The following is a 26,549-nucleotide window of genomic DNA, read 5'->3' on the forward strand; positions in this document are numbered from 1 at the left end:
TTTGGACTGGTCTGAACTGGTCTGGACTGGTTTGAACTGGGAATGGCTCCCAGTTTGATCCAATATTTACAAGAAAATAAAGGAATTTTTCACAGGTTTTGGAGTTTTTTCTCTTCCAATTTATTCCAAATTTCTGCTGGTTCCAGTTTGAACTGGGCTGGACTGGTTTGGACTGGTCTGACCTGGTTTTACTGGTTTGGACTGGGAATTCTTCCCCATTTGATCCGGTAACACCAAGAAAATAAAGGAATTTTTCACAGATTTTGGGATGTTTGAAGTTTTTCTCTTCCCATTTATTATTCCAAATTTCTGCTGGCTCCAATTTGAACTGGTTTGAACTGGTTTGGACTGGTTTGGACTGGTTTGGACTGGTTTTATTGGTCTGAACTGGTGTGGACTGGTCTGAACTGGGAATGACTCCAAAAACCAACAAGAAAATAAAGGAATTTTTCACAAATTTTTGAGGTTTTTTCCCTCTCATTTATTCCAAATTTCTGGAGGTTCCAGTTTAAACTGGTCTGGAATGGTTTCAACTGGTTTTTAATGGTTTGGACTGGTCTGAACTGGGAATGGCTCCCCATTCGATCCAATAACACTGAGAAAATAAAGGAATTTTTCACAGATTTTTGAGTTTTTTCTCCTCCCATTTATTCCAAACTTCTGCTGGTTCCAGTTTAAACTGGTCTGAACTGGTTTGAACTGGTTTGAACTGGGAATGGCTCCAAAAACCAACAAGAAAATAAAGGAATTTTTCAGAGATTTTTAGGTTTTTTCCCATCCCATTTATTCCAAATTTCTGCTGGTTCCAGTTTAAACTGGTCTGAACTGGTCTGAACTGGTCTGAACTGGTCTGAACTGGTTTTTAATGGTTTGGACTGGTCTGAACTGGGAATGGCTCCCTATTTGATCCAATAATAACAAGAAAATAAATGAATTTTTCACCAATTTTTGAGTTTTTTCCTCTCCCATTTATTCCAAATTTCTGCTGGTTCCAGTTTGGACTGGTTTGAACCGGTTTGAACTGGTCTGAACTGGGAATGGCTCCAAAAACCAACAAGAAAATAAAGGAATTTTTCACAAATTTTTGAGTTTTTTTCCCTCTCATTTATTCCAAACTTCTGCTGGTTTCAGTTTAAACTGGTCTGAACTGGTTTTTAATGGTTTGGACTGGTTTGAACTGGGAATGGCTCCCAGTTTGATCCAATATCTGCAAAAAAATAAAGAAATTTTTCACAGATTTTTGAGTTTCTTCCCTTCCCATTTATTCCAAATTTCTGCTGGTTCCAGTTTGAACTGGTTTGAACTGGTTTGAACTGGGAATGACTCCAAGAAACAACAAGAAAATGAAGAAATTTTTCACAAATTTTTGAGTTTATTTCCCTCTCATTTATTCGAAACTTCTGCTGGTTCCAGTTTAAACTGGTCTGAACTGGTCTGAACTGGTTTGAACTGGGAATGGCTCCCCATTTGATCCAATATCAATGAGAAAATAAAGGAATTTTTCACAAATTTCTGAGGATTTTTCTCCTCCCATTTATTCCAAATTTCTGGAGATTCCAGTTTGGACTGGTTTGAACTGGTCTGAACTGGTTTTTCATGGTTTGGACTGGTTTGAACTGGGCATGACTCCCCATTTGATCCAATAACACCGAGAAAATGAAGGAATTTTTCACAGATTTTTGAGTTTTTTCCTCTCCCATTTATTCCAAACTTCTGCTGGTTCCAGTCTGAACTGGTCTTTACTGGTTTTTGCCGGTTTTTGGGGTTTTTTGGGTGTTTTTGGGCTCTCAGGAGTGCAGGAATCGGTTGAAGGCGTTGTAGGCGGACTCGAGGTCGAAGAGCATCTGGCGCACCTGGGAATCGTCCAGCTCGTCCGAGGCCGACATCGCGCTCAGCGTCTGCAGCCTGCGGAAAATTGGGGAAAATATTCCCAGAAAATTCCCAAATTCCCAAAAATATTCCCAAAAATATTCCCAAAAATATTCCCAAAAAAGCGCCAAAATTCCCCCCCAAAAATTCCCAAAATTCCCAGAATTCCGCTCCCAAACTTGTCCGAGGCCGACATCGCGCTCAGCGTCTGCAGCCTGGGAAATCGGGATAAAATTCCCAAAAATATTCACAAAATATTCCCAAAAATATTCCCAAAATATTCCCAAAAATATTCCCAAAATTAAAAAAAAAAATCCTGAAATTCCCAAAAAAAAATTCCCAAAATTCCGCTCCCAAACTCGTCCGAGGCCGACATCGCGCTCAGCGTCTGCAGCCTGGGAAATTGGGGGAAAATTCCCAAAAATATTCCCAAAAATATCTCAAAAAATTCCCAAAAATCAAATCCTGAAATTCCCAAAAAATCGCCAGAATTCCCAAAAAAAAAAATCCCAAAATTTCCAGAATTTCACTCCGAAATCCCCCAATCCCAAACTCGTGCTCAGCGTCTGCAGCCTGCGGGAATCGGGATCAAATTCCCAAAAATATTCCCCAAAAATTCCAAAAAATCAAATCCTGAAATTCCCAAAAAAGCACCAACATTCCCCAAAAAAATCCTGAAAAATTCCAAAAATTCCGCTCCCAAATTCCTCATTCCCAGAATCCCAAACTCATCCGAGGCCGATATCGCGCTCAGCGTCTGCAGCCTGGGAAATGGGGGAAAATTCCCAAAAATATTCCCAAAAATATTCCCAAAAATATTCCCAAAATATTCCCAAAATTTAAAAAAAAAATCCTGAAATTCCCCCAAAAAAATTCCCAAAATTCCAAAAATTCCTCATTCCCAGAACCCCAAACTCGTCCGAGGCCGACATCGCGCTCAGCGTCTGCAGCCTGCGAAATTGGGATAAAATTCCCAAAAATATTCCCAAATTCTCAAAAATATTCCCAAAAATATTCCCAAAATATTCCCCAAAAATTCCCAAAATTAAAAAAAAAAATCCTGAAATTCCCAAAAAAATAATTCCCAAAATTCCGCTCCCAAACTCGTCCGAGGCCGACATCGCGCTCAGCGTCTGCAGCCTGGGGAAAATTCCCAAAAATATTCCCAAAAAATTCCCAAAAATATTCCCAAAAAATTCCCAAAATTAAAAAAAAAATCCTGAAATTCCCAAAAAAAAATTCCCAGAATTCTGCTCCCAAACTCGTCCGAGGCCGACATCGCGCTCAGCGTCTGCAGCCTGGGGAAAATTCCCAAAAATATTCCCAAAAAATTCCCAAAAATATTCCCAAAAAATTCCCAAAATTTAAAAAAAAAAATCCTGAAATTCCCAAAAAAAAAATTCCCAGAATTCCAAAAATTCCTCATTCCCAGAACCTCAAGCTCGTCCGAGGCCGACATCGCGCTCAGCGTCTGCAGCCTGGGGAATCAGGAAAAAAAATCCCAAAAATATTCCCAAAAAATTCCCAAAAATAAAATCCTGAAATTCCCAAAAAAGTCACAAAATTCCCAAAAAAATAATTTCCAGAATTCCACTCCCAAACTCGTCCGAGGCCGACATCGCGCTCAGCGTCTGCAGCCTGCGGGAAATCGGGATGGAATTCCCAAAAATATTCCCAAAAATATTCCCAAAAATATTCCCAAAATTAAAAAAAAAAATCCTGAAATTCCCAAAAAAATAATTCCCAGAATTCCGCTCCCAAACTCGTCCGAGGCCGACATCGCGCTCAGCGTCTGCAGCCTGCGGAAAATTGGAATAAAATTCCCAAAAATATTCCCAAAAACATTCCCAAAAATCAAATCCTGAAATTCCCAAAAAAGCGCCAACATTCCCCCAAAAAAATCCTGAAAAATTCCAAAATTCCGCTCCCAAATTCCTCATTCCCAGAACCCCAAACTCGTCCGAGGCCGACATCGCGCTCAGCGTCTGCAGCCTGGGAAATCGGGATCAAATTCCCAAAAATATTCCCAAAATATTCCCAAAAATATTCCCAAAAAATTCCCAAAAATAAAATCCTGGAATTCCCAAAAAATTCCCAAAATTCCTCATTCCCAGAACCCCAAACTCGTCCGAGGCCGACATCGCGCTCAGCGTCTGCAGCCTGGGGAAAATTGGGAAAAAATTCCCAAAAATATTCCCAAAAAATTCCCAAAAATATTCCCAAAATATTCCCAAAAATCAAATCCTGAAATTCCCAAAAAAGTCCCAAAAAATCCAAAAAAATCCAAAATAAATCCTTTCAAAAATCAAAATAAATCCTTAAAATCCCCTTCAAATTTCCAAATAATCCCCAAATTCGCCCCAACATCCCTAAAATATTCCCAAAAAAATACCCCAAAAATTCTCCCCAAAAAATCCCAAAAAATCCAAATAAATCCTTTCAAAAATCAAAATAAATCCTTGAAATTCCCTTCAAATTTCAAATAATCCCCAAAATTTTGCCCAAAAATCCCAAATTTCCCCCAACAATCCCTGACTTAAAAAAATCCCAAAAAATCCAAAGTAAATCCTTGAAATTCCCATAAAATTTTAAAATAATCCCCAAAATTCTCCCAAATTTCCCTAAAAAATCCCAAAAATTCTCCTAAAAAAATCCCAAAAAATCCAAAATAAATCCTTTGAAAAATCAAAATAAATCCTTGAAATTCCCTTCAAATTCCCAAATAATCCCCAAAATTCGCCCCAAAATTACCAAAATTTTGCCCAAAAACCCTGAAAATCCCAAATTTTAACCAACAATTCCTGACTTAAAAATACCCCAAAAAATCAAAAATAAATCCTTTGAATGCCCTTTAAATTTAAAATAATCCCCAAAATTCTCCCCAAAATTTCCCTAAAAAATCCCAAAAATTCTCCCAAAAAAAATCCCAAAAAAATCCAAATAAATTCTTTCAAAATTCAAAATAAATCCTTGAAATCCTCTTCAAATTTCAAATAATCCCCAAAATTCACCCCAAAATCACCAAATTTTTTCCCAAAAATCACCAAAATTTCCAAATTTTCCCCAAAATTCCCAAATTTTCCACAAAATTCCCAAAAAATTTGAATTTTTCCTGACCAGGACTGGATTTTCTGTCGTCCCTCGAAGTCGGGGGGAGGGAGCTCATCCTGGTCATCGTCTCCATCAGCTCCCGCAGGTCCGGCTGGATCTGAAATTATTCCAAAATTCCGGAATTTTTAGAAATTTTTGGGATTTGGGGAATTTTGGGAATTTTGGGGGGATTTTGGGAAGGGACTTTGGGGGGTTTTGGGGAGATTTTGGGGGATTTTTGGGGATTTTTTTTCATTTTTCTGGGGATTTTTTTTGAATTTTTTGAGGAATTTTGGGGGATTTTTACAAATTTTTGGGAGATTTTTTTGGGGAATTTTGAGCAATATTTTTGGGAATTTTGGACAAATTTTTGGGGATTTTTTTCATTTTTCTGGGGATTTTTTTGGAATTTTTTGAGGAATTTTGGGAAATTTTTCGGGAAAATTTTTGAGATTTTTACCAATTTTTGGGAGATTTTTTTGGGGAATTTTGAGCAATATTTTTGGGAATTTTGGACAAATTTTTGGGGATTTTTTTCATTTTTCTGGGGATTATTTTTAATTTTTGGAGGAATTTTGGGGGATTTTTTGGGAAATTTTGGGATTTTACAAATTTTCGGGGGATTTTTTTGGGAATTTTGAGCAATATTTGTGGGGAAATTTGAGAGTTTTTAGGAAGATTTTGGGAAATTTTTCGGGATTTTTTTGGATTTTTTAGGGGATTTTGTTTTTGTATCTTGGGGAATTGTAAGATAATTTTTTGGAGTTCCAAGGAATTTTTAAAATTTTTTTGGGAATTTTTGGGAATTTTGGGAAGGGAGTTTAGGGGATTTTTGGGAGATTTTGGGGGATTTTTTGGGGATTTTTCAGAATTTTTGGGGCGAATTTTGTGGAATTTTTGGGAGGATTTTTTTCAGATTTTTTGGGGGATTCTTTGAAATTTTCTAAATTTTTGGGTGTTATTTTTATGAAATTTTGGGGAAATTTTGGGGTTTTTTAAGGAATTTTAGTGAGGAATATTTGTAAATTTTTTGGGAAATTTTGAGGAAATTTTGTGCGGATTTGGGGCGGGTTTAATGGAGGTTATGGGGATTTTTAGGGATTTTTTGGGGGATTTTTTGCTTTTTTGTGGGATTTTTTCAAAATTTCTCTGAATTTTTGGAGGGAATTTTTGGCAAATTTAAGGGTGATTTGAGAAACATTTTTGGAATTTTTCAGGAGAATTTTTGGGAATTTTAGTGAAATTTTTGGGAATTTTTCAGGATTTTTGTTCAGTTTTCAGGAGGAATTTTTAGGATTTTCTTTGGGAATTTTTGGGGAATTTTGGGAAAGGACTTTGGGGGGTTTGGGGGAGATTTTGGGGGATTTTTTTGGAATTTTTGGGGCAATTTTTCAAAATTTTTTCTGAATTTTTGGGGGGATTTTTTTGAATTTTGAGGGAAATTTTTTGCAGATTTAAGAGGGATTTTGAGGAACATTTTTGGAATTTTTCAGGAGAATTTTTGGAGAATTTCGGTGGAATTTTGGGGAATTTTTCAGAATTTTTGATCAGTTTTTAGGAGGAATTTTTAGAATTTTGGGGAATTTTTGGGGAATTTTGGGGGATTTTGGGAAGGGACTTGGGAGATTTTTTGGGATTTTTTGGAATTTTTGGGGTGAATTTTGTGGAATTTTTGGGAGAATTTGAAAGGATTTTTTTCAAATTTTTGGGGGGGATTCTCTGAATTTTTCTAAATTTTAAACGGGATTTTTGTGAAATTTTGGGGGAATTTTGGGGTTTTTAAAGGAATTTTTAGTGAGGAATTTGGGAATTTTGGGGAATTTTAGAATTTTATTTGGATTTTGGAAAGTTTGGGAATTTTGGGGGAATTTTGGGAAGGGAGTTTGGGGGGGTTTGGGGAGATTTTGGGGGATTTTTTTGGAATTTTTTGGAATTTTTGGGGCGATTTTTCAAAATTTTTTTCTGAATTTTTGGGGGATTTTTTGGAACTTTGGGGGAAATTTTTTGCAGATTTAAGGGGGATTTTGAGGAACATTTTTGGAATTTTTCAGGAGAATTTTTGGGGAATTTTGGTGAAATTTTGGGGAATTTTTCAGGATTTTTGGTCAATTTTTAGAAGGATTTTTTGATGTTTTGAGGGATTTAGGAAGATTTTAAGAAATTTTTTGGGATTGTTTGGGGGATTTTTGGGGAAGTTTTAGCGAGGAATTAGGAATTTTTTTAGGGGAATTTTGGGGATTTTTTAGGAGATTTTTTGAGGAATTTTTTGGGGGAGGAAAAATTTTTGGGGAGGAATTAGGAAAGTTTGAAGGGAATTTTTGGGAAAATTTTTTGCCAAATATTTGGGGAATTTTTGGGGAATTTTGGGAAGGGAGTTTGGGGGGTTTTGGGGAGATTTTTGAGAATTTTTTTGGGGATTTTTCTGAATTTTGGGGGGATTTTTTTTTTTAGGAATTTGGGGAATGTTTAGAAAATTTTTTCCCAAATTTTCAGGGAATTTTGGAGAGTTTTAGGGGAGATTTTGGGGGATTTTTTTGGGATTTTGGGCTTTCCCACCTCGTCCATGGCGCGGATCTCCAAGCGCAGTTTATCCATGACCGTGATGAAAAGCTGAAAAAAATTCCAAAAAATTTGGGATCAGCCTCAGCCAAATGCCCCAAAATTAAAAAAAAATCCCCCCAAAAATAAAAAAAAAACAGAAAAAAATCCTGAATATTCCACCAAAAAACTCCTAAAAATCCCCAAAAATTCTAAAAAAACCTGAAAAAAATTCCTAAAAATCCCAAAAAACTTTTTGAAAATTCCAAAAAATTCTGAAACTCTGTATTAAAAAACCCTTAAAAACGCTAAAAAAAATTCCCAAAAAACTGAAAAAATTCTCAATTAAAAAAAAAAAAACGCAAAAAAACCCCAAAAAACCCTGAAAAAATCACAATAAAATCACAAAAAAATCCAAAAAAATTCCAAAAAAATTCAAAAACAATCACAAAAAAAATCTAAAAAAAAAATCCAAAAAAAAATCCAAAAATCCCCCAAAACCCCAAATCCTTGAAACACCCCCAAATTTTCCCCAAATTGCTCAAAAATTGACCAAAAATTCTGATTTTTGTGTGGTACAGAGTCGATGTCAGCGATGCATCGGTTCAAAGAAATCCCCAAAAAATTCCTCCAAAAAATCCAAAAAAATGCTCAAAAAATCCCAAAAAAAGCAGAAAAAAAATCCTGAATATTCCACCAAAAAAAAACCCCTAAAAAGTCCCAAAAAAATCTGAAAAAAAATCCTAAAAATCCCTAAAAAATTCCCGTAAAAACTGAAAAAACCCCCAAAAAATACCCCAAAAACCCTCAAAAAATCACCAAAAATTCTAAAAAAATTTCAAAAAAAATCCAACAATCCCTAAAAACCCCAAATCCTTTAAACACCCCAAAATTTCCCCAAAATTGCCCGAAAATTCTGATTTTTAAATCCCTCAAAAATCCCAAAAAAACCACAAAAAAATCCTGAATATTCCACCAAAAAAGAAACCTAAAAATCCCCAAAAATTCTAAAAAATCCCAAAAAACTTTTTGAAATTCCCGCAAAAATTCTGAAACTCTGTATTAAAAAAACCTTAAAAACGTGCAAAAAAATTCCCAAAAAACTGTAAAAATTCTCAATTTTGTTTTTGAAATCAGAAAAAGAACCCAAAAATCCTCAAAAAATCACAAAAATATCTAAAAAATTCTTAAAAAAATCCAAAAAAATTCCAAAAAATGACAAAAAACTCTAAAAAAATTCCAAAAAATTCCAAAAAAATCACAAAAAAAAATCTAAAAAAAATCCAAAAAAATTCCAAAATCCCCAAAAACCCCAAATCCTTTAAACACCCTAAAATTTCCCCAAAATTGGCAGAAAATTCGGATTTTTGGTCTCACGGAGACGATGTCGGCGATGCAGCGGTTCAAAGAAATCCTCAAAAAATCCCCAAAAAATCCTCAAAAAAATTCCAAATAATCCCAAAAAATCCTCAATAAATCCCCAAAAGAAGCAGAAAAAAATCCTGAATATTCCACCAAAAAAACCCCTAAAAAGTCCTAAAAAAATCTGTAAAAAAATCCAAAAAATCCCTAAAAAATTCCAATAAAATCCTCAAAAACCCCAAAACAAATTCTTAAAAACCAGTCACGAAATTGTTCTAAAAAATCCCAAAATACCTTTGAAAAATTCCCAAAAAAATTCTGAAAATTTGTATTAAAAAAACCTTCAAAATGCTCCAAAAAAATTCCCAAAAAACTGTGAGAATTCTCAAATTTTTTGGAAAATCCTCCAAAAATCACAAAAAAATCACAAAAAAAATTCTGAAAAAATAAAAAAAAATTCTTAAAAAATCACAAAAAATTCTAAAAAAAAAATCCAAAAAAATCCAAAAAAATCACAAAAAAATTCTAAAAAAATCCAAAAAAATTCCAAAAATCCCCCAAAACCCCAAACCCTTCAAACACCCCAAAATTTCCCCAAAATTGCCAGGAAATTCGGATGTTTGGTCTCACAGAGACGATGTCGGCGATGCAGCGGTTCAAAGAAATCCTCAAAAAATTTCCCCCAAAAATCCCTCAAAAAAATTCCAAATAATCCCAAAAAATCCTTAATAAATCCCCAAAAGAAGCAGAAAAAATACCCTGAATATTCCACCAAAAAACCCCTAAAAAGTCCTAAAAAAATCTGAAAAAAAATCTTAAAAATCCCTAAAAAATTCCAATAAAATCCTCAAAAACCCCAAAACAAATTCTCAAAACCAGTCACAAAATTGTTCTAAAAAATCCCAAAAAACCTTTGGAAAATTCCCCGAAAAATTCTGAAAATTTGTACTAAAAAAACCTTCAAAACGCTCCAAAAAATTCCCAAAAAACTGTAAAAATTCTCAAATTTTTTTTGAAAAAACCTCAAAAAATCACAAAAAAAATCACGAAAAATTATAAAAAAAATCCAAAAAAAATCCAAAAAAATCACAAAAAAATTCTAAAAAAATCCCAAAAAATTCCAAAAATTCCCAAAAACCCAAATCCTTTAAACAGCCCAAATTTCCCCAAAATTGCCAGAAAATTCCGATTTTTGGGTCTCACAGAGACGATGTCGGCGATGCAGCGGTTCAAAGAAATCCCCAAAAAATTTCTCCAAAAAATCCAAAAAAAATCCTCAAAAAATCCCCAAAAAAAGCAGAAAAAAATCCTGAATATTCCACCAAAAAAAAGTAACTAAAAATCCCCAAAAATTCTAAAAGTCCCCACAAAAATCTGAAAAAAAATCCTAAAAATCCCTAAAAAAAATCACCAAAAATTCTAAAAAAATTCCAAAAAAATTCCAAAGAAATTCCAAAAAAATCACAAAAAAATTCTAAAAAAAATCCAAAAAAATTCCAACAATCCCCAAAAACCCCAAATCCTTTAAACATCCCAAAATTTTCCCAAAATTTCCCGAAAATGTGGATTTTTGGTCTCACAGAGACGATGTCGGCGATGCATCGGTTCAGGTTCCCTTTGTCGTCCTTGATGGTGATCGGTCGATCCTCGCGGATCCGCTCCATGGCCAGGGGGCAATCCAGCTGGGAATGCACCAAAATTCCCAAAATTCCTGAATTTCCCAAATTTCCCAAAATTCCCATCCGAAATTCCCAAAAATTCCCAGAAAAATCCCCCAAAAAAATCCCAAAAAACTCCTCCAAAAATTCCCAATTTCACCCCCAATCCCATCCATGGCCAGGGGGCAATCCAGCTGGGAATGCACCAAAATTCCCAAAATTCCTCCATTTCCTGAAATTCCCAAATTTCCCATCTGAAATTCCCAAAAATTCCCAGAAAAATCCCCCCAAAAAATCCCAAAAAACTCCTCCAAAAATTCCCAATTTCATCCCCAAATCCCATCCATGGCCAGGGGCCAATCCAGCTGGGAATTCCAAAAAATTCCCAAAAATTCCTCAATTTCCTGAAATTCCCCAATTTCCCATCCGAAATTCCCAAAAATTCCCAGAAAAATCCCCCCAAAAATCCCAAAAAACTCCTCCAAAAATTCCCAATTTCACCCCCAATCCCATCCATGGCCAGGGGCCAATCCAGCTGGGAATTCCCAAAAATTCCCCAATTTTCCAAAATTCCTCCATTTCCTGAAATTCCCCAATTTCCCATCCGAAATTCCCAAAAATTCCCAGAAAAATCCCCCCAAAAAACCCCCAAAATTCCCAATTTCCCCCCCAAATTCCCAATCCCCAAAATTCCCAGAAATTCCCAGAAAAATCCCCCAAAAAATCCCCAAATTCCAAAAAAAACCCCTAAAAATTCCCAATTTCACCCCCAATCCCATCCATGGCCGGGGGCCAATCCAGCTGGGAATGCACCAAAATTCCCAAAATTCCCAAAATTGTTCCATTTCCTGAAATTCCCAAAATTCCCATCTGAATTTCCTAAAAATTCCCAAAAAAATCCCCCCAAAAAATCCCAAAAATTCCTCCAAAAATTCCCAATTTCATCCCCAATCCCATCCATGGCCAGGGGCCAATCCAGCTGGGAATTCCCAAAAAATTCCCAAAATTCCTGAATTTCCCAAATTTCCCAAAATTCCCCAATTTCCGATCCGAAATTCCCAAAAATTCCCAGAAAAATCCCCCCAAAAAACCCCAAAAATTCCCAATTTCCCCTCCAAATTCCCAATCCCAAAATTCCCAGAAATTCCCACAAAAATCCCCAAAAATCCAAATTTTATCCCCAAATCTCCCAATTTCCCATTCCCAAGAATTCCCAATTTTACCCCCAAATTCCCAATCCCGAAATTCCAAATTTCAATCCCTAAAATTCCCAATTTCACCCCAAATCCCCCAATCCCATCCATGGCCTGGGGCCAATCCAGCTGGGAATTCCCAAAAATTCCCAAAATTCCCAAAATTCCTCCATTTCCCAAAATTCCCCAATTTCTGATCCGAAATTCCCAGAAATTCCCAGAAAAATCCCCCCAAAAAATTCCAAAAAACTCCTCCAAAAATTCCCAATTTCATCCCCAATCCCATCCATGGCCAGGGGCCAATCCAGCTGGGAATGCACCAAAATTCCCAAAATTCCTCCATTTCCCAAAATTCCCCAATTTCTGATCTGAAATTCCCAAAAATTCCCAGAAAAATCCCCCCAAAATTCCCAATTTCCCCCCCAAATTCCCAATCCCAAAATTCCCAGAAATTCCCACAAAAATCCCCAAAAATCCAAATTTTATCCCCAAATCTCTGAATTTCCCATTCCCAAGAATTCCCAATTTTACCCCCAAATTCCCAATCCCAAAATTCCAAATTTCAATCCCCAAAATTCCCAATTTCACCCCCAAATCCCCCAATCCCATCCATGGCCAGGGGGCAATCCAGCTGGGAATTCCAAAAAATTCCCAAAATTCCTCCATTTCCTGAAATTCCCAAAATTCCCATCTGAATTTCCCAAAAATTCCAAAAAAAATCCCTCAAAAAAACCCTCAAATTCCCAAAAAAACCCCCAAAATTTCCCAATTTCATCCCCAATTCCATCCATGGCCAGGGGGAATCCAGCTGGGAATGCACCAAAATTCCCAAAATTCCTGAATTTCCCAGAATTCCCAAAATTCCCAATCCCCTCCCCAATTTCAGAGCAAAAATTTCCAGAAATTCCCAGAAAAAAACCCCCCAGAATTCCCAAAAAACTCCTCCAAAAATTCCCAATTTCAGCCCCAATCCCATTCATGGCCAGGGGCCAATCCAGCTGGGAATTCCCAAAAACTCCCAAAATTCCTCCATTTCCCAAAATTCCCAAAATTCCCATCTGAAATTCCCAAAAATTCCCAGAAAAATCCCCAAAAATCCCAATTCGATCCCCAAATCTCCGAATTTCCCATTCCCAAAATTCCCAATTTCAGCCCCAAATTTCCCAGAAATTCCCACAAAAATCTCCCCAAGAAATTCCCAATTTTGGTTCCCAATTCCCAAAATTCCCCACAAAAATTCCCATTAAAATCCCTTTAAAAACCCCAAAATTCCCAGAAACTCCTCAAAAATTCCCCCAAAATTCCCCCAAAATTCCCAATTTACCCCAAATGCTCAAAGCCCAAATTCCAGACCTGAAATTCCCACAAACATTTGTAAAAAATCCCCAAAAATTCCCCCCAAAATTCCCAAAAAAACTCCCAAGAATTCCCAATTTTCCCCCCAAATTCCCAAAATCCCAAAATTCCCAATTTAGCCCCAAATTTCAGTTCCAAAATTCCCGAAAATTTCCACAAAAATTCCCAAAAAATTCCCAAAAAACTCCCAAAAATTCCCAATTTCACCCCAAATTCCCAATCCCAAAATTCCAAATTCAGCCCCAAATTTCAGTTCCAAAATTCCCAAAAATTTCCACAAAAATTCCCAAAAAAATCCCAAAAAAACCCCCAAAAATTCCCAATTTCACCCCAAATCCCCGAATCCCATCCATGGCCAGGGGCCAATCCAGCTCAGAATTCCCAAAAAATTCCCAAAATTCCTGAATTCCCCAAAATTCCCACAAATTCCTGTAAAAATCCCTCCAGAAAACCCCAAAATTCCCAGAAATTTTCACAAAAATTCCCAAAAAACTCCCCCCAAAAGTTCCAATTTTACCCCAAAAATTCCCAATTTCCCCCTCAAATTCCCAATCCCAAAATTTCCAAATTTCAATTCCAGAAATTCCCAAAAATTCCCACAAAAAATCCCCAAAAATCCCAATTTGATCCCCAAATCTCCGAATTTCCCATTCCCAAAATTCCCAATTTCAGCCCCAAATTTCCCAGAAATTCCCACAAAAATCTCCCCAAGAAATTCCCAATTTTGGTTCCCAATTCCCAAAATTCCCCACAAAAATTCCCATTAAAATCCCTTAAAAACCCCAAAATTCCCAGAAACTCCTCAAAAACTCCCCAAAAATTCCCCCAAAATTCCCAATTTACCCCAAATGCTCAAAGCCCAAATTCCAGACCTGAAATTCCCACAAACATTTTTAAAAAATCCCCAAAAATTCCCCCCAAAATTCCCAAAAAACTCCCAAGAATTCCCAATTTCCCCCCCAAATTCCCAAAATCCCAAAATTCCCAATTCAGCCCCAAATTTCAGTTCCAAAATTCCCGAAAATTTCCACAAAAATTCCCAAAAAATTCCCCAAAACATCACCCCAAAAATTCCCAATTTCACCCCCAATCCCATCCATGGCCAGGGGGAATCCAACTGAGAATTCCCAAAAAATTCCCAAAAAATTCCCAAAATTTCTCAATTTCCCAGAATTCCCAAAATTCTCAATCCACTGCCCAATTTAAAACCCAAAATTCCCAAAAATTCCTGTAAAAATTCCTCCAAAAAACCCCAAAATTCCCAGAAATTTCCACAAAAATTCCCAAAAAACTCCCCCAAAATTCCACGAAATTCCCTAAAAATTCCACCCCAAAATTCCCAATTTCACTCAGAAATTCCCATTAAAAATCCCCAAATTCCCAAATTTTCCCACTCCACTTTTCAATTTCTCTCAGGAAAATTCCCCCAAAAAACCAAATTTGACACAAATTTCACCCAGAATCCCAAATTCTCAAATTCCCGCCTAAAATTCCAAAAAAAATTCCCAAAATTCCACCCAAAACTCCCAATTTCATTCCCAGATTTTCTTTTTCTGCTTTTTAATTTCAATCAGAAATTTCCTCAAAAAGCCCCCAAAATTCCCAAATTTTCACCCCAAAATCCCAAAATCCAAAAGAGCCCAAAATTCCCAAAATTCCATCCAAAATTCCCAATTTTTTTCCACTCTGGTTCTTGGCTTCCCTCAAAAAAATCCCAAATTTTGCTCAAATTTCGCCCAAATTTCACCCAAAATCCCCCAAAATTCCTCAAAATCCCAAACAACCACCAAAAAGTCCCCAAAAAATTCCTCAAAAATCCAAAATTTCACCCAAAATCCCCAAAATTCCCAAAATTCCAGAATTTTCATTGTCAAGTTTTCCTCTTGCACTGCTCCATTTTGGATCTCAATTTATCACAAAAACCCCGAAAAACCCCAAATTTCACCCAAATTCCCAAAATTTCACCCCAAAAATCCCAAATTCCCAAAATTCCATCCAAAATTCCCAAAATTCCATCCAAAATTCCCAAATTTTTCAGTTCCACATCTCAATTTCCCTCAAAAAAATCCCAAATTTTGCTTGAATTTTGCTCCAATTTCGCTCAAATTTCGCCCAAAACTCCTCAAAATTCCGCCAAAAATCCCCAAAATTCCAATCCCAGAATCCCAAATTGCCAAAATTTCAAATTCCATCCTCAAAATTCCCAAAATTCCACCCCCAAATTCCCAAATTTTTCAGCTCCGCTTCTCCATTTCCCTCCAGAAAATCCCCAAAATTTGCTCAAATTTCACCCAAATTTCACCCGATTTTCACCCAAAATCCCTCAAATTTTGCCCAAAATCCCCCAAATTTGACCCCAACTCCCAAAAATCCCAAAAAATCCCAAATTCCAGAATTTCATTCCCAAACTTTCCTCTTCCACTGCTCCATTTTGGTCCTGAAATGATCCCAAAAACCCCAAAAAACCCCAAATTTCACCCAAATTTTGCCCAAATTTCACCCAAAATCCCTGAAATTTTCCCCCAAATCCCAAAAATTCCCAAATCCCAGAATCCCAAATTCCCCCCAAAATTCCAGCCCCAAATTCCCAAATTTTTCTGCTCCACTTCCCAATTTCCCTCAAAAAACCTCAAATTCCGCCCAAATTTCACCTGAATTTTACCCAATTTTCGCCCAAAATACCTCAAATTTCATCAAAAATCCCAGAAATTCCAAATCCCAGAATCCCAACTTCCCAAAATTCCATCCAAAATTCCCAAATTTTTCTGCTCCGCTTCTCAATTTCCCTCAAGAAAATCCCGTAAAAAACCCAAATTTTGCTCGATTTTCACCCAAATTTCACCCAAAACCCCTCAAAATTTCACCCCCAAAAAAATCCCAAATTCCCAAAATTCCATCCAAAATTTCATCCAGAAATTCCCAAATTTTTCTGCTCCACTTCTCAATTTCCCTCCAAAAAATCCCAAATTTTGCTTGAATTTTGCTCCAATTTCGCCCAAATTTCGCTCAAAACTCCTCAAAATTCCACCAAAAATCCCCAAAATTCCAAACCCCAGAATCCCAACTTCCCCCCAAAATTCCATCCTCAAATTCCCAAATTTTTCTGCTCCGCTTCTCAATTTCCCTCAAAAAAATCCCAAAAAATCCCAAATTTCGCTCGAATTTCACCTGAATTTCACCTGAATTTCACCCAATTTTCGCCCAAAATCCCCCAAATTTCAGCAAAAATCTCTGAAATTCCAAATCCCAGAATCCCAACTTCCCAAAATTCCATCCAAAATTCCATCCCCAAATTCCCAAATATTTCTGCTCCGCTTCTCAATTTCCCTCAAGAAAATCCCGTAAAAAACCCAAATTTTGCTCGAATTTCACCCAAATTTCGCCCAAATTTCGCCCGATTTTCACCCAATTTTCGCCCAAAACCCCTCAAAATCTCACCCCCAAAAAAATCCCAGATTCCTAAAAATCCACCCAAAATTCCATCCCCAAATTCCCAAATTTTTCCGCTCCGCTTCTCAATTTCCCTCCAAAAAATCCCAAATTTTGCTTGAATTTTGCTCCAATTTCGCTCAAAACTCCTCAAAATTCCACCAAAAATCCCCGAAATTCCAATCCCAGAATCCCAAATTGCCAAAATTTCACTCCAAAATTCCATCCTCAGAATTCCCAAAATTCCATCCCCAAATTCCCAAATTTTTCAGCTCCGCTTCTCAATTTCCTTCTAGAAAATCCTCAAAATTTGCTCAAATTTCACCCAAATTTTGCCCAAATTTCACCCAAAATCCCTGAAATTTTCCCCCAAATCCCAAAAGTTCCCAAATCCCAGAATCCCAAATTCCCCCCAAAATTCCATCCAAAATTCCCAAATTTTTCTGCTCCGCTTCTCAATTTCCCTCAAGAAAATCCCAAATTTTGCTTGAATTTTGCTCCAATTTCACCCAAATTTCACCCAAATTTCACCAAAATTTTGCTCAAATTTCGCCCAAATTTCACCCAAATTTCGCCCAAAACCCCTCAAATTTTTCCCAGAATTCCCAAAATTCCCAAATTTCTGGAATTCCCACCCGGAATTTGCGGCAGAAGCCGTCGATGGTGCCGATCTCCCTGCCCTGCACCTGCTTCCCACAACCACCAAAATCCCAAATTTTCATCCAAAATCTCCCAAATTTCACCCAAAATTCCCCAATTTTTGCCCAAATTCCAGAGTCCCAAATTCCCTAAATTCCCCCCAAAATTCCATCCCCAAATTCCCAAATTTTTCTGCTCCGCTTCTCAATTTCCCTCAAGAAAATCCCGTAAAAAACCCAAATTTCGCTCGAATTTCACCTGAATTTCGCCCGATTTTCGCCCAAAATCCCTCAAATTTCACCAAAAATCTCTGAAATTCCAAATCCCAGAACCCCAACTTCCCAAAATTCCCCCCAAAATTCCCAAAATTCCATCCCCAAATTCCCAAATTTTTCTGCTCCGCTTCTCAATTTCCCTCAAGAAAATCCCGTAAAAAACCCAAATTTTGCTCGAATTTCACCCAAATTTCACCCAAAACCCCTCAAAATTTCACCCCAAAAAAATCCCAAATTCCTAAAATTCCATCCAAAATTCCATCCAAAATTCCATCCCCAAATTCCCAAATTTTTCTGCTCCGCTTCTCAATTTCCCTCCAAAAAATCCCAAATTTTGCTTCAATTTTGCTCCAATTTCGCCCAAAACTCCTCAAAATTCCACCAAAAATCCCCAAAATTCCAATCCCAGAATCCAAAATTGCCAAAATTTCACCCTCAAAATTCCATCCTCAAAAATTCCCAAAATTCCATCCAAAATTCCCAAATTTTTCTGCTCCACTTCTCAATTTCCCTCATGAAAATCCCCAAAATTTGCTCAAATTTCACCCAAATTTTGCCCGATTTTCACCCAAAATCCCTCAAATTTTGCCCAAAATCCCCCAAATTTGACCCCAACTCCCAAAAATCCCAAAAACTCCCAAATTCCAGAATTTCATTCCCAAACTTTCCTCTTCCACTGCTCCATTTTGGTCCTGAAATGACCCAAAAAACCCCAAATTTCACCCAAATTTTGCCCAAATTTCACCCAAAATCCCTCAAATTTTCCCCCCAAATCCCAAAAATTCCCAAACCCAGAATCCCAAATTCCCCCCAAAATTCCATCTCCAAATTCCCAAATTTTTCAGTTCCACATCTCAATTTCCCTCCAAAAAATCCCAAATTTTGCTTGAATTTTGCTCCAATTTCGCCCAAATTTCGCCCAAATTTCGCCCGATTTTCACCCGATTTTCGCCCAAAACCCCTCAAATTTTTCCCAGAATTCCCAAAATTCCCAAATTTCTGGAATTCCCACCCGGAATTTGCGGCAGAAGCCGTCGATGGTGCCGATCTCCCCGCCCTGCCCCTGCTTCCCACAACCACCAAAAATCCCCCCAAAAATTCCCCAAAAATCCAAAATTCACCCAAAATTCCCCAATTTTTGCCCAAAATCCCCAAAATTCCAATTCCCAGAATCCCAACTTCCCAAAATTCCATCCAAAATTCCCAAATTTTTCTGCTCCACTTCTCAATTTCCCTCAAGAAAATCCCAAATTTTGCTTGAATTTTGCCCAAATTTCGCCCAAATTTCGCCCGATTTTCGCCCAAATTTCACCCAAAACCCCTCAAATTTTTCCCAGAATTCCCAAAATTCCCAAATTTCTGGAATTCCCACCCGGAATTTGCGGCAGAAGCCGTCGATGGTGCCGATCTCCCCGCCCTGCACCTGCTTCCCACAACCACCAAAAATCTCCCAAAAATCCCAAATTTTCTTCCCAAATCCCCCAAATTCCATCCCAAAATCCCAAATTCCTAAAATTCCACCCAAATTCTCAAAATTCCATCCCCAAATTCCCAAATTTTTCAGCTCCACATCTCAATTTCCCTCAGAAAACCTCAAATTTCTCCCAAATTTCACCTGAATTTCGCCCGATTTTCACCCAAAATCCCTCAAATTTCCACCAAAAATCTCAGAAATTCCAATCCCAGAATCCCAACTTCCCAAAATTCCCCCCAAAATTCCATCCCCAAATTCCCAAATTTTTCTGCTCCACTTCTCAATTTCCCTCAAGAAAATCCAAAAAAATCCCAAATTTTGCTCGAATTTCACCTGAATTTCACCCAAAACCCCTCAAAATTTCACCCCCAAAAAAATCCCAAATTCCTAAAATTCCATCCCAAAATTCCATCCAAAATTCCCAAATTTTTCTGCTCCACTTCTCAATTTCCCTCAAAAAAAATCCCAAATTTTGCTTGAATTTTGCTCCAATTTCGCCCAAATTTTGCCCGATTTTCACCCAAATTTCGCCCAAAACCCCTCAAATTTTTCCCAGAATTCCCAAAATTCCCAAATTTCTGGAATTCCCACCCGGAATTTGCGGCAGAAGTCGTCGATGGTGCCGATCTCCCCGCCCTGCACCTGCTTCAGCGCCGCCTTGAACTGCACCAGGAGGCGCGAGCACGCCGCCGTGTACCTGCCACACAATTCCCGTTTTTTCCTGGAATTCTCCCCGATTTTCCCGGGGTTTTTTTTGGGATTTTGGGTTATTTGGGGTCTCGAGGGTCAGAGGGAATTTTTTGGGGTTTTTTGGGGGGGGGTTTTGGGGGTTTTTGGGTGGCTCACTCGTTGGAGGCGCGAGCACGCCGCCGTGTACCTGCCACAAAATTCACGTTTTTTCCCGGAATTCTCCCCGATTTTCCCGGGGTTTTTTTTGGGATTTTGGGTTCTTTGGAGTCTCGAGGGTTTGAGGGAATTTTTTGGGGTTTTTTTGGGGGGGATTTTGGGGGTTTTTGGGTGGCTCACTCGTTGGAGGCGCGAGCACGCCGCCGTGTACCTGACAGAGAATTCCCCATTTTTTCCCGGAATTCTCCCCGATTTTCCCGGGGTTTTTTTTGGGATTTTGGGTTCTTTGGGGTCTCAAGGGTTTGAGGGAATTTTTTGGGGTTTTTTTGGGGGGATTTTGGGGGTTTTTGGGTGGTTCACTCGTTGGAGGCGCGAGCACGCCGCCGTGTACCTGCCACAAAATTCCCGTTTTTTCCCGGAATTCTCCCCGATTTTTCCAGGGTTTTTTTTGGGATTTTGGGTTCTTTGGGGTCTCGAGGGTGGGAGGGAATTTTTTGGGGTTTTTTTGGGGGATTTTGGGGGTTTTTGGGTCACTCACTCGTTGGGGGTGACGCAGTCTTTGATGTAGGCCTTCTCCAGGGCCTGCAGCGTCTTCACCACCGCAAACAGCTCCGCCATGTTGTCATACCTGGGAACACTGGGTGAACTGGGAGCCACTGGGAGCCACTGGGAGGGACTGGGAGCCACTGGGAGGGACTGGGAGGGGGTAATGGGGCACTGGGAGGGACTGGGATGGACTGGGGTGGGACTGGGAGAGACTGGGAGGGACTGGGATTGAACTGGGAGGCACTGGGATGGACTGGGAGGCACTGGGAGGGACTGGGAGGGGATTGGGATGGGGTATTGGGGTACTGGGATGGACTGGGATGGACTGGGAGGGACAGGAACAGCTCGGCCATGTTGTCGTACCTGCGGATACTGGGATATACTGGGAGCCACTGGGAGCCACTGAGATGGACTAGGAGGGACTGGGATGGACTGGGAGCCACTGGGAGCCACTGGGATGGGATTGGGATGGGGTATTGGGGTACTGGGAGGGACTGGGATGGACTGGGATGGGATTGGGAAGGGACTGGGATGGACTGGGAGGGACTGGGATGGACAGGAACAGCTCCGCCATGTTGTTGTACCTAGGGAACTGGGAGCCACTGGGAGCCACTGGGAGCCACTGGGAGGGGGTATTGGGGTACTGGGATATACTGGGATTGACTGGGATGGACTGGGATGAACTGGAACAGCTCGGCCATGTTGTCGTACCTGCGGATACTGGGTGAACTGGGAGCCACTGGGAGCCACTGGGAGGGACTGGGAGGGACTGGGATGGGGTATTGGGGTACTGGGAGGGACTGGGATGGGACTGGGATGGACTGGGAGGGACTGGGAGGGACTGGGATGGAGTGGGATGGACTGGGAGGGACTGGGAGGGACTGGGAGGGACTGGGATGGGGTATTGGGGTACTGGGATGGACTGGGATGGACTGGGATGGACTGGGATGAACAGGAACAGCTCGGCCATGTTGTCGTACCTGGGAAACTGGGTGAACTGGGAGGCACTGGGAGCCACTGGGATGGGGTATTGGGGTACTGGGAGGGACTGGGAGCCACTGGGAGCCACTGGGAGGGACTGGGAGCCACTGGGATGGGGTAATGGGGCACTGGGATGGACTGGGATGGACTGGGATGGACTGGGAGGGACAGGAACAGCTCGGCCATGTTGTCGTACCTGCGCATACTGGGTGAACTGGGAGCCACTGGGAGGGACTGGGATGGGGTAATGGGGTACTGGGATGGACTGGGAGGGACTGGGATGGACTGGGATGGACTGGGAGGGACTGGGATGGACTGGGATGGGACTGGGATGGACTGGGAGGGACTGGGATGGACTGGGATGGGGTATTGGGGCACTGGGATGGACTGGGAGGGACTGGGATGGACTGGGATGGACTGGGAGGGACTGGGAGGGACTGGGAGGGGGTATTGGGGTACTGGGATATACTGGGATTGACTGGGAGGGACTGGGATGAACAGGAATAGCTCGGCCATGGTGTCGTACCTGGGCAAACTGGGTGAACTGGGAGCCACTGGGAGCCACTGGGAGGGACTGGGATGGGGTAATGGGGCACTGGGAGGGACTGGGATTGAACTGGGAGGCACTGGGAGCCACTGGGAGGGGATTGGGATGGGGTATTGGGGTACTGGCAGGGACTGGGATGGGACTGGGATGGACTGGGCTGAACAGGAACAGCTCGGCCAGGTTGTCGTACCTGGGGATACTGGGACGGACTGGGAGCCACTGGGAGCCACTGGGATGGACTGGGATGGGGTTTCAATTAGCTGGAATAGACTGGGATGGACTGGGATGGACTGGGAGGGACTGGGAGGGACTGGGATGGACTGGGATTGATTGGGATTGACTGGGATGAACAGGAACAGCTCGGCCATGTTGTCGTACCTGCGCATACTGGGTGAACTGGGAGCCACTGGGAGGGACTGGGAGGGACTGGGAGGTACTGGGATGGGGTTTCAATTAACTGGAATAGACTGGGAGGGACTGGGATGGACTGGGAGGGACTGGGATGGACTGGGATGGGATTGGGATGGACTGGGATGGGATTGGGATGGGATTGGGAGGGACTGGGAGGGGATTGGGAGGGACTGGGATGGACTGGGATGGACTGGGATGGACTGGGATGGACTGGGAGGGACTGGAACAGCTCGGCCATGTTGTCGTACCTGGGGATACTGGGTGAACTGGGAGCCACTGGGAGCCACTGGGAGGGACTGGGATGGGGTATTGGGGTACTGGGAGGGACTGGGATGGGACTGGGATAGACTGGGAGGGACTGGGAGGGACTGGGAGGGACTGGAACAGCTCGGCCATGTTGTTGTACCTGGGGATACTGGGTGAACTGGGAGCCACTGGGAGCCACTGGGAGCCACTGGGAGGGACTGGGATGGGGTATTGGGGTACTGGGAGGGACTGGGATGGACTGGGATGGACTGGGAGTGAATTGGAATGGACTGGGAGGCACTGGGAGGGACTGGGATGAACAGGAATAGCTCGGCCATGGTATCATACCTGGGCAAACTGGGTGAACTGGGAGCCACTGGGAGCCACTGGGAGGGACTGGGAGGGACTGGGATGGGGTAATGGGGCACTGGGAGGGACTGGGATTGAACTGGGAGGCACTGGGAGCCACTGGGAGGGGATTGGGATGGGGTATTGGGGTACTGGCAGGGACTGGGATGGGACTGGGATGGACTGGGCTGAACAGGAACAGCTCGGCCAGGTTGTCGTACCTGGGGATACTGGGACGGACTGGGAGCCACTGGGAGCCACTGGGATGGACTGGGATGGGGTTTCAATTAGCTGGAATAGACTGGGATGGACTGGGATGGACTGGGAGGGACTGGGAGGGACTGGGATGGACTGGGATTGATTGGGATTGACTGGGATGAACAGGAACAGCTCGGCCATGTTGTCGTACCTGCGCATACTGGGTGAACTGGGAGCCACTGGGAGGGACTGGGAGGGACTGGGAGGTACTGGGATGGGGTTTCAATTAACTGGAATAGACTGGGAGGGACTGGGATGGACTGGGAGGGACTGGGATGGACTGGGATGGGATTGGGATGGACTGGGATGGGATTGGGATGGGATTGGGAGGGACTGGGAGGGGATTGGGAGGGACTGGGATGGACTGGGATGGACTGGGATGGACTGGGATGGACTGGGAGGGACTGGAACAGCTCGGCCATGTTGTCGTACCTGGGGATACTGGGTGAACTGGGAGCCACTGGGAGCCACTGGGAGCCACTGGGAGGGACTGGGATGGGGTATTGGGGTACTGGGAGGGACTGGGATGGGACTGGGATAGACTGGGAGGGACTGGGAGGGACTGGGAGGGACTGGAACAGCTCGGCCATGTTGTTGTACCTGGGGATACTGGGTGAACTGGGAGCCACTGGGAGCCACTGGGAGCCACTGGGAGGGACTGGGATGGGGTATTGGGGTACTGGGAGGGACTGGGATGGACTGGGATGGACTGGGAGTGAATTGGAATGGACTGGGAGGCACTGGGAGGGACTGGGATGAACAGGAATAGCTCGGCCATGGTATCATACCTGGGCAAACTGGGTGAACTGGGAGCCACTGGGAGCCACTGGGAGGGACTGGGAGGGACTGGGATGGGGTAATGGGGCACTGGGAGGGACTGGGAGCAACTGGGAGGGACTGGGAGCAACTGGGAGGGGATTGGGAGGGACTGGAATGGACTGGGATGGGATTGGAATGAACTGGGAGGGACTGGGAGGGACTGGGATGGACTGGGATGGACTGGGATTGAACTGGGAGCCACTGGGAGGGACTGGGAGGGACTGGGATGGACTGGGATGGACTGGGATGGACTGGGATGGACAGGAACAGCTCAGCCATGTTGTCGTACCTGCGCATACTGGGTGAACTGGGAGCCACTGGGAGGGACTGGGAGGGACTGGGAGGGGATTGGGATGGACTGGGAGGCACTGGGAGCAACTGGGAGGGACTGGGAGGGGATTGGGATGGGGTATTGGGGTACTGGGAGGGACTGGGATGGGACTGGGATAGACTGGGAGGGACTGGGAGGGACTGGGAGGGACAGGAACAGCTCGGCCATGTTGTTGTACCTGGGGATACTGGGTGAACTGGGAGCCACTGGGAGCCACTGGGAGGGACTGGGAGCCACTGGGAGGGGGTATTGGGGTACTGGGATGGAGTGGGATGGACTGGGATGGACTGGGAGGGGATTGGAATGGACTGGGATGGACTGGGATGAACAGGAACAGCTCGGCCATGTTGTCGTACCTGGGGGGAACTGGGATGTACTGGGATGGACTGGGATAGGAATGGGATATACTGGGATGGGAGTGGGATGGAATGGCAGGGACTGGGATATACTGGGATATACTGGGATTAACAGGGATGGGACTGGGATTGGATAACACGATACTGGGATGGACTGGGAGGGGACTGGGATGGACTGGGAGGGGACTGGGATGGACTGGGATGGGGTATTGGGATACTGACTGGGACTGGGATATACTGGGAGGAGATTGGGAGGGATTGGGATGGACTGGGACTAACTGGGAGACACTGGGATGGGATAACGTCATACTGGGAGGGACTGGGATGAACTGGGAGGGACAGGGGTGAACTGGGAGGCACTGGGATACATTGGGAAAGACTGGGATGGGATACTGGGATGAACTGGGATGGACTGGGTTGAACTGGGAGGCACTGGGATATATTGGGAAAGACTGGGATGGGATACTGGGATGAACTGGGATGGACTGGGAGGGGATTGGGATGGACTGGTATTAACTGGGATGGGATTGTAATAGGTTAATGGGATACTGGGAGGGACTGGGATGGACTGGGATGAACTGGGATTAATCCCAACCCCAATCTCCTCCATCCCCACCCCAAAATTCCCCAAAATTCCCCAAAATTTCCCGAATTTCCCCAAAATTCCCGGCATTCCCTCACTCACTTCTCCCGTTCCCGGGCGTTCTTGTACAGCTTCACCTCCTGCGGGGAGAGGAGACGGAAAATTCCCAAAGAATTCCCAAAAATTCCCGAAATTCCCAAAATTCCCGAAAAACCAAAATTCCCAAAAATTCCAGGGCTCATTGCCGGCTATTTCCAGACATCCTCGGACATTTCCGACAATTTCCGGAAATCCTCGGACATTTCCGGACACCCCCGGCCACTTCGGCTATTTCCGGATATTCCCGACCATCTCCGGACACTCCCGGACATTTCCGCACATCTCCGGATATTTCCGATCATTCCCAAACATCCCCGAGCCGCACTCACCTCATAAAGCTCCGGTTTATTCCCGGGCGCTGCAGTGGGAGGAAAGGAAAGGGTTAAAAGGAGGGAATACCGGCGATCCCATCCCGGGAATTCCGGGATTATCCCGGCGATCTCATCCCGGGAATTTCGGGATCGTTCCCCGCTCTCACCGCCCATCCCGGCCGGGCCCGCGATGCCGTGGAACATCCCCGGCTGAGCCTGGAGGGCTCTGGGCCCCCTCCTCGATCCCGATACCGATCCCGGTAATCCCGACAATCCCCACAATTCCGATCCCGATGATCCCGGTCCGGTCCCGGCGGCTCCGCGGAGCTTCCGCTTCTTTCCGCAAACACTATCCCCTTGTCCCTCCTTTTCCGGCAGATTTCGGCATTTCATTGGCCCGACTACACAGCAGCTCTGTGTTCTCTTCGCTGATTGGTTCTGGGAGCTGTCAATCAAAGCGGTTGCCAAGCGACGCCGCCATGTTTACCCCAGCTATGGCGGCGCTGTAGAAGCCGGTAGCTCAGTCTGAGGGACCGCCCTGCGTTTCTCCGTGCAATTCCCCCTTTCCCTTCTCTCCACTTCCGGCATTTCTCAGCATTCAATTGGCTCAGTCTTTTCCACCTCTCCGTTTTCTCGTTTCTGATTGGCTGCTGGAACTGTCAATCAGAGCTGTTGCCAGGCGACTCCGCGATGTTGACGCCGCTACGGCCGCGGCCGAGTAGGAGCTGACGGCGCTCCTGTCAGGGTGGCGAGCGAGTCACCCCGGGCGGCCATAACTGAGGTGGCTGCGGCCCCGTCTGTCTTTTCGTCGTTTAAGTAAGCCGTGGGCGAATTTGGACCGGTCTTTGGGGCCGCACAATGTTTTTCCGTACAACTTCCTTTCTTCCTTAGCCCCACCCTTTCCGCCTTCATGCCCTCATCCTATTGGCTTATTCCCCACTCATCCCTATTTCAGCAGTGCTGATTGGCTCTCACCCCCATCAA

At 42.8% G+C, this 26,549-nt stretch overlaps 1 protein-coding gene across 1 annotated transcript; it reads right to left on the reverse strand.

Moving 5' to 3' along the window:
• Nucleotides 1-1,259: 1,259 nt before the first annotated feature.
• VPS28 (VPS28 subunit of ESCRT-I) lies at nt 1,260-25,941 on the reverse strand. Its single transcript, XM_074558534.1, is given in 11 exon segments — nt 1,260-1,592; nt 1,739-1,905; nt 4,987-5,026; nt 5,029-5,077; nt 7,516-7,569; nt 10,440-10,541; nt 19,475-19,580; nt 20,268-20,357; nt 25,258-25,295; nt 25,584-25,612; nt 25,733-25,941. Coding segments are annotated over 10 exon segments (663 nt in total). The 5' UTR covers nt 25,770-25,941; the 3' UTR covers nt 1,260-1,592; nt 1,739-1,787.
• Between the last annotated feature and the right edge of the window lie 608 nt (nt 25,942-26,549).

The sequence above is a fragment of the Zonotrichia albicollis genome, chromosome 1, assembly GCF_047830755.1.
Source record: "Zonotrichia albicollis isolate bZonAlb1 chromosome 1, bZonAlb1.hap1, whole genome shotgun sequence".
Taxonomy (NCBI): Eukaryota; Metazoa; Chordata; class Aves; order Passeriformes; family Passerellidae; genus Zonotrichia; species Zonotrichia albicollis.